The sequence below is a fragment of the Oryx dammah genome, unplaced genomic scaffold (genome assembly GCF_014754425.2).
Source record: "Oryx dammah isolate SB20612 unplaced genomic scaffold, SCBI_Odam_1.1 HiC_scaffold_15, whole genome shotgun sequence".
In the NCBI taxonomy this organism is placed as follows: domain Eukaryota; kingdom Metazoa; phylum Chordata; class Mammalia; order Artiodactyla; family Bovidae; genus Oryx; species Oryx dammah.
In genome coordinates, this window is record NW_024070199.1 from 30,986,810 (window position 1) to 31,000,280 (window position 13,471).

The 13,471-nt window shown below is 51.7% G+C and overlaps 1 protein-coding gene across 1 annotated transcript; it reads left to right on the plus strand.

The window, feature by feature from the left end:
• Nucleotides 1-4,404: 4,404 nt before the first annotated feature.
• Nucleotides 4,405-12,988, plus strand: KCNJ5 (potassium inwardly rectifying channel subfamily J member 5). The gene is made up of 2 exons (XM_040255659.1): nt 4,405-5,341; nt 8,715-12,988. The coding sequence occupies exons 1-2, from the start codon at nt 4,405-4,407 to the stop codon at nt 9,035-9,037; spliced, it is 1,260 nt and encodes a 419-aa protein (XP_040111593.1). The 3' UTR covers nt 9,038-12,988.
• Nucleotides 12,989-13,471: the final 483 nt, after the last annotated feature.

The following is a 13,471-nucleotide window of genomic DNA, read 5'->3' on the forward strand; positions in this document are numbered from 1 at the left end:
CCTGTGCATCACAACTACTCAGCCTGCACTCTAGAGCCTGAGAGCCTCAGCTGCTGAAGCCCAGGAGCCCATGCTGTGCAACAAGGGAAGCCACCACAATGAGAAGCCGGCTCACCACAACTAGAGAAAAACCCGTGCACAGCAGCAAAGACCCAGCACAGCCAACAATAAATAAACAACTTAAAAAAAAGAAACTGAGGCAAAGAAAGTTAAGGCTGTTCCTCTTTGGATCCCAGAGCAGGTGTGTTGAATGTTAGGCTGGAATCCAGGTCTCACCCTGGGTTGAGCAGGTGATCCCTCCCGTGATGATTCTCACTCACCTGGAGAATGAATGGGTGAGATCAGACCCACTATTCCTGTCTGCTGGACCCAAGAAGTTTTCTGGTCTGGGTGGAGGTGTCCCAGAAAGCCTTTTTTTTTTTTTCTGTTTCCAGTACAGACAAGGCTTTCTCCTGTGAGAACGTATGAAAGTAGGTTTAAAAATAAAGAAGGAAACAGTGCAGAAAATCAGTGGAAGGCTGCCCTTCTGAAAGAGCTAAGGGCAGAGAGTGTGCTTTCTTGTCCGTGACTTATTCTCGCGGGTACTGAGCCCGCCCTGTCCAGTGTCAGAGGCTGGGGAAGCCACAGGAAGCACTCCCAGTGGACCCCTCATCTGGGTTCCAGCAGCTGGGGTCCCCAGGAGCCCCCGGAACCTCAGCATCAGCAGCATTTCTCCTTGTTTCTGGGCATCTCTGGTCGGAATTTAGTAAACAGTCTCCTAGCTAAGGGACAGAGTGAGATCGTGCGTGGGTTCCTGCAAAGCGGCACCAACCATTCTTCCTTGTTTCATTTATCTCTCTAACTGCCACGCAGAGGACAGGGAGCAGGTGGCCTGTGCGGAATAGGAAATGGACAGCGGATGTCTCTGACAAACAGCACTTTGTAGGACCCTTCAATATGATATTTGAAAGGTCATCTTGAAATTGCAGCAGCCACCCAGGCAGCAGTGAGAACTTCCTCAACCAGTCAGTGAGGCAGTTAGCTCATGGCTTATAGAACATACATCCAGGTTGTTCCATCGGGGACCTGGTTCTCTGGGAAGGAGAGTTACTGCAAAATCAAGAACATGCTTAGAAAGAAGAAGGGCTGAGTGATGGTATCCCCAGAATTAGAAGCTCCTAGAACTTTCTAGAAAGAACAGCCCATTGGTCTAAGCCAGAGCCTTAGAATCTCAATGACTGCAGCCCATTGCTTGGTGGATACTGAGAGCCCCTGGGCTACAGCCAGACAGACCTAGATCCAAAACCTAAGTTGGCCACTTACCACCTGTGATTCCTTTTCCTTTTCTGAAAACAGAGGATGATAACAGTACTAGTGTAAGAGCTCTATTGTGAGGATTAAATGAGATCAAACAATACTGATTTCTTAGCACAGTAACTGGCTCAGGACTGGGCAGAAATTGAAGCTGTTGCTCTTGGCTACAGAGTCTTATGGTCCCGCCCAGGTTCATCAGAGTCTTTGAGCATCTTTAAAAAAAAGTTTTATTGGAGTATGATTGCTCCACAATGCTGTGTTAGTTTCTGCAGTACAGCAAAGTGAATCAGTTTTACATATGTATATATTCCCTCTCTTTTAGATTTCCTTCCCATCTGGGTTAGAGCATTTTAATGTCTGTGAGCAAAATATCAGAAAAACTGTTCAACAGTTTTCTGGAGTTCTACAGGATTCTAGGTGTTTCTTTAAAGTGCAGCATACTGGTAAAGAACCCACTAGCTAATGCAGGAGACCCGGGTTCAACTCCTGGGTCTGGAAAATCCCCTGGAGTAGGAAGTGGTAATCCACTCCAGTATTCTTGCCTGGAAAACCCTCTGGACTGAGGAGCCTGGTGGGCTACAGTGCATAGGGTTTCAAACAGTCGGACATGACAGAAGCAACTTAGCACTAGATATATTCCAAAAATATTTTACAACCCTTTTGAAAGCCTTGGGGCATGAACATCCTGCCTATCTCGATTTCTCACGGAGTAGGGAATTACTGTATCAGAATTTATAATGGCGAGTCTAAACAGCAATTTATTATATTGGTAAGGGCTCAGACAGCCCAACTTCCCGCTCAGACGGTTCGAGTGACCACAGGGTGAATCCGACCCATGCTGCCTTTTCCTTTCTGTCTGCTGCTAAGATCTCAGATGACAAGAAAGGAGATGCTGCTGCTAAGTCGCTTCACTCGTGTCTGACTCTGTGCAACCCCATAGACGGCAGCCCACCAGGCTCCACCGTCCCTGGGATTCTCCAGACAAGAACACTGGAGTGGGTTGCCATTTCCTTCTCCAATGCATGAAAGTGAAAAGTGAAAGTGAAGCTGCACAGTCGTGTCCAACTCTTAGCGACCCCATGGACTGCAGCCCACCAGGCTCCTCCATCCATGGGATTTTCCAGGCAAGAGTACTGGAGTAGGTGGCCATCGCCTTCTCCGAAGAAAGGAGATAGGGAGGGATAAAAGAAAGAGCTCAGACTTTGGTCCCGACCGGCTGGAACCCAAATATCAGCTTTTCCACCTGGATGTCATTTATCCTCTTTGGGATATGTGTTCTTGCTCTCATGCTGTTCTTGCTCTTCAGTCGTTCAGTCATGTCCAGCTCTCTGTGACCCCGTGGACACACAACACACCAGGCTTCCCCGGCTTTCACCATATGGGGCTACTGGGCCTCATAGTTGTTCATCCATTGACTCAGTAACTGCTTTTTAAGTGCATAATCTGCGCCAGGCTATGCTCTGGGTACTTGGAATGTATCAGGGAACAGAATAGGCCCCAAATTGAGCCTGAGGCAGGGGCAGCTTACATTCTAAAGGAGGGAGAGAGACTTAGAAATAAGCCTGATGCCTGAGTGGTGTTTCTATAATGGAGATTACAAGCTCTCAACAGGTTGTTGCGGTGATAACAAGTGACTGTACCTATCCAGCATGGAACACAGCAGGCGTTTAATAAAGTGTTGCAATTACTCTTAAAAAAAAAAAAAATTGCTCCCAGGAACTTCTCTGGTGGTCCAGGGGCTGACTCCTTGCTCCCAAAGCTAGGGACTCAGGTTCGATCCCTGGTCAGGGAACTAGATCCTGTGTGCTGCAACTAAGACCCAGCATAGCCAAATAAATACATATTAATAAAATAAAAATAATTTCTCTCAGGTTTCTTTAAAGCCTTTAAACAGTGAGCATGAAGTTTGCATCTAGAATGTGTTCGTTTATTTGTTCAGTAAATAACTATCGAGCTTCCATTGTATGGTAGAACCCGCACTAGGCACCTGGAATAAAAACAAATATAGGATCCAGAAAACAGGATCCCTGCCCTGAGCATTCCCTGGGCTGCCTCTGGTCCACATATACTGGGCCACTGTACAGTAGAGGGGAGCCCTTTGAGCGCACAAAGGCAGAGTGACCTTGAAGTTTATCAGAACAGTCTACTTCACTGAAGATGTCTTTTAAAATTTTATTGAAGTATAGTTGATTTACAATGGGGTGCTAATTTCCTCTGTACAGCTCAGTTATATACATATATATTCAGTTATGTAACTCAGTTATATACATATATATTCTTTTCCATTACGGTTTGTCACCAGATACTGAATATATTTCCTTGTGCTACACAGTAGGACCTTGTTGTTTATCCATCCTATATATAACAGTTTGCATCTGCTAATCCCAAACTCCCTCTCCACCCTTCTCTCACCGCCTCTCCTTGGCAACCACCCTGTTTTGTTTCATATATATGTTCATTTGTATCATATTTTAGATTTCACATATAAGTGATATGGTATGGTGTGGTATTTGTCTTTCTCTTTATGACTTACTTTGCTTGGTATGATAATCTCTAGGCCTATCCATGTTGCTGCAAATGGTATTACACTCTGCAACAGAGTATTCCCCTCTTGATGGCTGAGTAATATTCCTGAGTGTGTGTGCGTGTGTATGTGTGTGTGTGTATCACATCTTCTTTATCTATTCATCTGTTGATGGACGTTTACGTTGTTTCTGTATCTTGGCTATTGTAAATAATGCTGCTTTGAGCATAGGGGTGCATGTATTTTTTCAAATTCTAGTTTTGTCCAGGTTTACGCCCAGGCATGGGATTGCGGGATCGTATGACAGCTCCTTGTTTAGTTTTTTGAGGATACTCCATACTGTTTTTCATAGTGGCTGCAATTTACATTCCCACCAACAACTTTGTAGGAGGGTTTCCTTTTCTCCATATCCTCTCCAGCATTTATTATTATCTATGGACTTTTTGGCAATGGGCATTCTGACTGGTGTTAGGTGGTACTTCATTGTAGATTTGATTTGCATGTCTTTAACAATTAGCAACGTTGAGCATCTTTTCATTGCTTATTGGCCATCTGACAATGTCTTTTTAATTCAATGCACCCCAGTCATGGCTGGTGATTCTAGGAATGCCATGAACCAGGATATGGAGATTGGGGTCACTTCGAGGGACCCTAAGAAGATTCCCAAACAGGCCCGAGATTACATCCCCATCGCGACCGACCGCACGCGCCTCCTGTCAGAGGGCAAGAAGCCGAGGCAGCGCTACATGGAGAAGAGCGGCAAGTGCAACGTCCATCACGGCAACGTCCAGGAGACCTACCGCTACCTGAGCGACCTCTTCACCACCCTGGTGGACCTCAAGTGGCGCTTCAACCTGCTTGTCTTCACCATGGTCTACACCATCACCTGGCTGTTCTTCGGGTTCATCTGGTGGCTCATTGCTTACATCCGGGGTGACCTGGACCACGTCGGGGACCGGGAGTGGATCCCTTGTGTAGAGAACCTCAGCGGCTTCGTGTCTGCCTTCCTGTTCTCCATCGAGACGGAGACCACCATCGGGTACGGCTTTCGGGTGATCACGGAGAAGTGTCCGGAGGGCATCGTCCTCCTGCTGGTCCAAGCCATCCTCGGCTCCATTGTCAACGCCTTCATGGTGGGGTGCATGTTCGTCAAGATCAGCCAGCCCAAGAAGAGAGCTGAGACCCTCATGTTTTCCAATAACGCCGTCATCTCACTTCGAGACGAGAAGCTCTGTCTCATGTTCCGGGTGGGCGACCTCCGCAACTCGCACATCGTGGAAGCCTCCATCCGTGCCAAGCTCATCAAGTCCCGGCAGACCAAGGAGGGCGAGTTCATCCCCCTGAACCAGACCGACATCAACGTGGGCTTCGACACAGGGGACGACCGCCTCTTCCTGGTTTCCCCGCTCATCATCTGTCACGAGATCAATGAGAAGAGCCCTTTTTGGGAGATGTCGCGGGCCCAGCTGACCCAGGAGGAATTCGAGGTTGTGGTCATCCTGGAAGGGATGGTGGAGGCCACAGGTGAGCCTCCCGAGCCCCTTCTCCTCCCCAGCCCCTCCCCAGCCCTTCCCCGGCCCTGGTGCTCAGACCTCTGCTGATTCCAGAAGGTGCAGCCTGAAGGTGGCAGCTCAATCAGCCCCAACCCCCAAATGGTGATCTTCAGGATGGAATTATGAGAGCAGATAATGTGTGTTGGGACTTCCTGGTGGCTCCATGGCAAAGAACCCAAGTGCCAATGCAGGAGATGGGGATTTGATCCCTGGGTTGGGAAGATCCCCTGAAAAAGGAAATGGCAACCCACTCTAGCATTCTTGCCTGAAATATCTCATGGACAGAGGAGCGTGGTGGGTTACAGTCCATGGGGTCGCAAAGAATCAGACACAACCAAGCGTGCACACACACACACACACACACACACACAATGTGTGTTGAACCCCACCCCCACCCCCCCAATGTCTGGGCATGGTCTAGACTCTAAGTGCAAGTAGCTCATTGAGTGAGATGGTTTTCCTCCAGGTACAGGTAAGAGATAGAGAGAGGTAAGCAGTCCTAAGTCACTGAACCAGGATGCAGGTCAAAACCAGGTGACCCAAAGCCTGGTTTCCAACAGGCTACACCACCTGTCCTTCCCTCCTGCCCCCATCCTGGAGCAGGTGTCACCCAAAGGGTGTTCGGTGAGCACATAACTTTGAGAAACTCTGAGTTGAACAAAGGTGAACGGGCTTCTTACAGGAGGATGTGGCAGGTCTTTACATGTGAATCGCCACCTGAGGCAAGGACGGGGTGATTCCCAAAGTCACAGAATCCTCTTCTGGGAGAGACTCCCAAGTCCCACACCCTTAGGCCCCTGTGGGGCAGGCTGTCCCTCAGCTTCCCTGTGGAAGGGGCTCTGTGAACACAGGTATGTGCAGAAGATAGTGCATTCCACTCACACGTGTCTGGCCAGCACCTCCCTGCCCAGCGACTGACTCACGGCAGCCGAGCCCTTCCCACCTCCCAGCTCTGTGCAGGGCTCAGGGAGGCCAAGGCCTGGGGGAGCCCATATCCCCACCACACTCCCTGGGCAAGGGGGCCCCGCTAACTGTGGGCCCTCCTCTGCTTCCCCCTTCTTCCTGCCCTCCTTTCTCACTCACAGAGGCATCTGAGCGCCTGGCCTGGCCCTAAGGATGACTCACAGAAAACTCACTGGAGCTGAGAATATACATGCTTTTCTAATCTGGCAACAGCACTGGAGGGCTGGCTTCGACCCTGTTTCACAGATGTGGAAGCTGCTTCATGCAGACAGGAGGGTCTGTCTTATTTGGGGCTGTCACTCAGGCATCTAGAGTTTGTTAGCCACACCACACTGCCCCCCATAAGGTTGGGGGCCTGGCACAAAGGTGGCCAAACAAGCCTTCCTGGCCTCCTGGGGGGCTGGGTGGGCGGCTCGGATGGGGCAGCCACAGACAGACCTTCCCGAGTGGAGCAAAACCTCTAGGGTGTGAACACGCTCCAGGGACCCAGGCCGGGGGAGCTGCTCGGCCATCTGCTGGGGACCCAGGCTGGCCAGGCGGCATATGGTGGCAGCCGGGGAACCCCTGGGACAGGACAGGGGGGTGCAGGCAGACTCTCCTCCCACCGCTGGGAGCTTGCAGGTCACGCCATCCTTGGAGCCAGGGTTAGACCAGAACATGGGCTGAGATTCTGGGAAAAGAGCTCCATTTCGAGGCCACAAAGGTCAGCTTGGGAATGTGGAGACAGGTAGAAAAGCAGTGCCTCACCATACTTATTCTCTTTGCTGGCCCTTCACTGCCACTCGCTGACCTATCCCAGCGTGACTCCTCAGAGTCAGGTCCCTCAGTTGACCTGTCCCATCTGGTTGCCCTCCTCTCTTCCCATGACCTGGGTTACTCCAGTTCTGCTCAGAGGAAAGAGAGGGAGACTGCCACCCACATGGGCTCTGATCTCGGCCACTTTAGGAGCTTGGTTACCACATTCATGGAACCAAGCACAGGCTATGAGTTCAGGCCGAAGTTTGACCAGCGCAGCTCTGTGCAGCCTGCATGTGTGAGTTTGGGCAGGTTGCTCAACTCGCCAGCAGGATGAAGATAACAAACCTCAGAGGCTCACAAGGGAGGGGGTTGGGTGTATGTGAAGCGCAATGCCTGCCACCCAGAGTGGCTTCTGTCTTTTCCAAATGCATTGGAAGCTGACTGTCAGGCACACTGGTGGGTTTCCAGTCATAGAACAGCCCCCTTCCAAGAGGTGGGACAGAAGAAGGGCAGGAAGACCCCAGGAGGCTTGGTCCAAAGTGCCCACGGAGGTCCCGTCTCGCTGTGTTTCCTGAGGCCCCCAAGCCTGCAGATCTTTGGCTTGTGTCTGGACTGGTCAGTGCCCAGCATGGGTTTCTAAACCTCTGCTGAGCTGGGGGTTGTCCAAGGACCGAGGGGAGACATCTGGAGCAGGCGGGACCCCACGAGCCGAGAGCACATGGGGTGCACTGGGGTTACCTGGCGGTGGATCTGGGGTGCATGAGACCGCTGCCAGAGAACATTTAAACTGGGGAGAGGGGGTGCTAAGCAGACATTTCCTTCAGTTTTCAAAGAGCACAAGCCAGGACGTTCCTCAACCAAAAGATTAAATATCAGAAAACTGCTTCCCTGTGACCCTGAGGACAGAGGCGTCCTCATCCATAAACAAAGCTGTCCTCTCTGGAGAGAAAGCAACACCTAAAAATAACATAGGCATGCCAGGGCTGAGCCGACAGGGAATGGGGGCATTGGAGCATGCTCCAACCAAGGAGCCATGCTGTGTGTGTGTGTGTGTGCACATCCGTGGGTGTGTGTGTGTACACACATGTAGGCTTTTGCCTGTATGGATCCACCCCAAACAACCCCATGTATTCTAAATGCCTGTCAGCTTCTCTGGGTTGAGCCACTCTGAATTTATCTTTGTTCAAACTTTCCTCATCTTTTCTTGTCTCAGTCTTCTAGAACTTAATGCACGTTCAGGAACCATGCCCATTCCTGAATTATTCACTCCAGTCTCTAGGAACCTACTCCACAATCTTGCATTGTTAATTTCTAATTTTCTGCCTCCATCACACCTTGAGCTCCTTAGGGCAAGGGTTGTATCTTATTCAGCTTTATGTCTCCATTGTGCTTAGCACAAAGCTGATATTCAACATATGCTTGATGAATGACTGGATGGATAATTGGGTGGGTGGATTGATGGATCGGTGATGAATGAATGGATGGGTGGATGAATGGATGGATGATGGATAGATGCACCGATGGACAGATGGATGAAAGATGTTGAATGGATGGATAGAAGGATGATGGATGATGGGCTGATGGATGGATAATGGATGGAAGGCTGTGGCCACTCCTAATACGTGTGCCCTCTGTGCACCCAGGCATGACTTGCCAAGCACGGAGCTCCTACATGGATACCGAGGTGCTCTGGGGCCACCGGTTCACACCAGTCCTCACCTTGGAAAAGGGCTTCTATGAGGTGGACTACAACACCTTCCACGACACCTATGAAACCAACACGCCCAGCTGCTGTGCCAAAGAGCTGGCAGAAATGAAGCGGGAAGGCCGGCTCCTGCAGTACCTCCCCAGCCCTCCACTGCCAGGGGGCTGTGTTGGAGCAGAGCTGGGTGCAGAGGCGGAGCCAGAGGGAGAGGAAGAGCCTGAGGGTCTGACTGGGTCCCAGGAGACCAAGGGCTCTGCGTAAGGACGGCACTCTCCCCGTGACCTCCCCTCATCCCCTCTGTGCTCCCTTCTCATGAGCACAGAGGCTGCAGGGCTGGGGTTGAAGGGCTGAGTGGGCTGGGTTGTGTGAATTTGCTGAGTGTGCTGTTCTGGGGGTGGGGTGGCCTTTGAGGCTCTGTGGGGAAGAGTAACCGAGTCCTGGCACCTCCCAGCCCAGGATCTACTGGAGCAGGTGGCTTCCAGCTGGTCTCCATGGCAGTGCTGTCTCTCCTCCCCAGCCTCGGTCACATGGGCTAAGAGCCAGACCAGGAGGGCTTGTCTCACAGTGAAACACCCAGGTGGCCTCCGTCCTCACACCTCTCTCTGCCAATTGGCCCCGATTACCTTCCTCTTGGGGTTTCACAAACCAACCAGCAGCCTCCTCCCGCCTAGGGCTGACACCTAGAGAAGGCTGCTCTCCCCTTCCCCTCATTCTGGCCATCTTGGAGCCTGTTGTGGTTTCAGGGTGGGAGACTCCTCCAATCTGGAAACTCCAATCCCCGGTCCCCAGGGGAGCTCACAGACCTCAATGGTTCAGGTCACATAGAATTCCTTGCAAATCTGCCACCAGTGACCACTCAGAGCACTAAGGCCCTCACCGCTGGATCTCAGCATTACCTGTGAAGTGTGTGCTTTCCCTGCCGTGTTCTGCAGGTCCTACGTAGCCTGCAGACCACTGCTCTCCTTAGGGTGACGTTTAGTCGGGGGTCACTTCCTGGCCGCCCCAACCATACCGTGCCTGCACCTCCCACCAAAGAGAGAACCCCAGCAGCTGGACCTGTGCTAGGACATCTGGCCCCAAGAATCTCAAAGTGCTTCTCACCTTCACTGTGGTTTCCCATATAGTCTCAGAGCCCGTGGTGTGATCCATCCAGGGAGAACGCTGTGGTCAGAGGGCAAGATGAGCCAGTCAGTGCTGAAGCAGGGAGGGGGAGGGAAGACACACAGAGAAAGGCAAACAAAAGCTGAATTTTAAAATGAGCAGCGGCACCAGCTGTCACCAAGATCGCTGACTTCAAGCTTTGCTACCAGGTGAAGCAGGGACGTGAAGCACAGGGAGAAGGGCCTGTAAGGCTGGCACCACCTTCCAGCCGAGGTGGGGGACTCTGAGCTGGTGCTGCTGCCCTGGGTCTCCTCTCTGACAGGTGGGGGTCTAATGATGTGGGGGGGCCGGGGGGGGGCAGGAAGAATGGCCAGGAAAGGGGGGTGGGTGCCATCCTCACCTTGCAAACACGGAGAATCAGAGAAGGGGTGAACATTAAGAGAGCGCTGAATGGAGAAGAGCCTTAAAAACAGCAAGGCGTGGGACTTCCCTAATTGCCCAGTGGCCAGGACCCTGAGCTTTCACTGCTGAGGTCTGGATCCCTCTTGGTGGGGAACTAGAATCCCACAGGCCAAGTGGTACTGCCAAAACAACCAACAATGGCAGAAGGCTTTCCCTTTTAGCCTGGAGGTGCAGGAAGAGGACGGACAGACGCTGCAGCTGTCATGGTGATGGGGCATATCAGGCGTGTGGAAGCTGACAGGCTTCCGATCAGCTGACCTAGACCTGGAGAGATGTCAGAAGTTCCGGCCACAGAACTGTGGAGGCCTCCCCACCACCATGGCAGAGCTCTCGGCTGACCTTTGAAAAGGGAAGCCTCTTCCTGCCCCAGATGCAAAGCACCTCCCCAGGGAGTAAGAGTAGGAAGTTAAGGCCGAGCCAGGGGGACTGGGTTTGGATCGCAGGCTGGGTTTTCCAGGTGCTGGGGCTGCAGAGAAGAGGAGGCAGGTGGCTACACTCAGGGGAGGGGACCCAGTTCTCAGGCAAGGGGCTGGATCTGGAGAGGGGGGCCCAGGAAGCAGGGAGGAGCAGGGTCTTCTACAGGATGGCGCTGAGTCCTGACTCCAGCAGGCATCCCTCTGTAATGAAGCAGGTCGTGGAGGGAACCAGGAATGGGCTGGAATCCTGTCCTCCAGGGAAAGGAGAGCGGGCAGCCTGGCTCACTAAGACCGGATGCCTTGGGGGTCTTGAGGAGGTATAGCTGGAACTGTGAAGTGGGTGCCAATCCGCAGCCCACCAGATCCAAGGCTTGCACTGCAGGACTGATTTGTTTCCCTCCCCGCCACCCCACCAGATCTAAATGCTGCCTTCGTCAAAACCCATCAGTGCCTGCAGGTTTAGAGCATTCAGTGAGGCAGGTTAGCAAGGATGGGAAAACCACAGGAGAAGCAGGCCTTGCAGCTGGGCTGGGTCTTGGGCTATTTCACACCTGCCTGCACCTAGCAACCCCAAGGGGCCATGTGAGTCACTCCCCTGTGTTCTAGCTCTGTGATAGCCCCCACAAATCCAGGCCACATCATGTTTCAGCCAACTGCAGACATGGTGGAGCCTCAGAAAAGAAGAGATTGGCACCATCCTCTTGGAAAGCCCCCGGAGGGGCCAGAGCCCCCTGCACTGGTATGAATCAGGTAGCAATCCCACTGTGCACCTTAGCTGCTGTTTCTCAAGAAAATTCAAAGGCAAGAAGGCTGCCTTTTGTATCCCTAGGCAATCCTTCTTGGCGACCAACTGATCAAACTAAAGTCTGAAACACTCCACAAGTCATTTTCTATAGTTCTTGTATCAACATGGACTCACTGTGGATCACTTTAAAAACACTGAATCTACCCACAAGCCACCTATGAGTCCCAGCCCTTAGCCACATGGTTCGTCACCTCTGATGGGTCACAGAGAGGTGAGCCAGGCTGGCTGCGAGGTGGCTGCTCACAAGCCTCAGCACTTCCAGAATCCTAAAGAACATTCTCATCAGTCAGACCCTAAAGCCTTGGGAGCTAACTTCCTGCCTCAACTTCCATGTGCTTCTGCTCTGGAACCATCCCCTGTAAGGGCAAAGCCCCCAGGAGCTCAGAAGAAGGTAAGTCTCCTCCACTCAACCTCTCAGCATCCGACACCTGCTAGGTCTCCACGGCCTTGCCCAAAGACTCTCGTTCCCAGATCAGGTTGAACAAGCTTTGCCCATGACTCTCCCCTCCAGACGCCACCCTCCCTGTGCAGTCAGCCCACTTCCTGTCATTTCCTTCTGCTGGTCAAGGTCCTGGCTGCAGCAGCTGGCCTTGACGGAGGGGAAGGAGCCCTCGTCCATCTAGGGAGAGCTCTCCTGCTTGTGATCGGTAATAGCCAGAACCTTCTGTCACACTCTGGCCCCATGCCTGCTTTCCACACAGGCCTCAGCCCTGGGTCTCCCGAGAATTGAAAGCCACAGACACTTGAAATTTCTGTATTGAAGTTGCCCCAAACTAAAACAACTTCCCCCGCTCTTAATTTGCCTGCTGTCACCTAAAAATATGCCCTGAACACATCTTTGGGCAAACACCCTTCCATGGGTTAGGTCCTTGCCTGGAAGATGGCGTGTAATTCTCAGAAGCCTGCTGAGAAACTCTTAGGAATCCCTTGCTGCCAAAGAGATAACTGAGGTTCAGAGATGTTAATTCAGTTGCTCAAGGCCATAGATAGTCAGAGGCCCATGGGACCCAGAGCAGAGCCTCCCAAACACAGATGGGCCATCATCCTGCGTAAACCCCTGCCCCAGGGCAGCTCCTGAGCTCTCTGGAAGGAAGGAAGGCAGTCCCACCTCTCCCGGCCGCCCCTGTGTGTGCTGTGCTGTGGACATCAGCTTCCATCCACCAGCAATGTTCTCCCATGGCAGGATAATTGGGAAACACCTTTTTCTGATTCCGAGGGAATTAATGAGCTGTGAAAAGAGATTAGATGGGGAATTATTGCTTTGGGGAAGAAGCCACTTATTCTGCTCAACTTGGTTTTTGCTAAACACATCTCCTTAAACTCCTGTGTCAAATCTCTTCCTCCCTGTGTAAGACTTGTCAATCTTCTCATTAAAAAGAACAGCATTGCACTGCTGAAAATTCATCCAATAAAGTGGATTTGATCTTACAGAACTCTTTGTCATTTTAAGTGGATAGCCGTTGGTTGCCGTTCAATTCAGTGCCAGTTTAAGCAAACTTGTCCTTCTTGTTTTCACTGGTGCGTGCACTGCCATGCCTGACCCTTTGAGCCAACTCTGGACTGTAGCCCTCCAGGCTCCTCTGTTCATGGGATTCTCCAGGCAAGAATACTAGAATGAATTGCCATTTTCCTCCTCCAGAGGATCTTCCTGACCCAGGGATCAAACCCACATCTTCTGAGTCTCCTGCAGGTGGATTCTTTACCCTCTGAGCCATCAGGGAAGCCCCTAGAAACCCAGAGTGTGTGCGTGTCAAGTTGCTTCAATCGTGTCCTCCTCTTTGCAACCCTATGGGCCCTAGCCCACCAGGTTTCTCTGTCCATGGGATTCTCTAGGCAAGAATACTGGAGTGGGTTGCCATGCCCTTCTCCAGGGGATATCAGTATCTTAACTGGAGTGGAGGTGATAGTCTG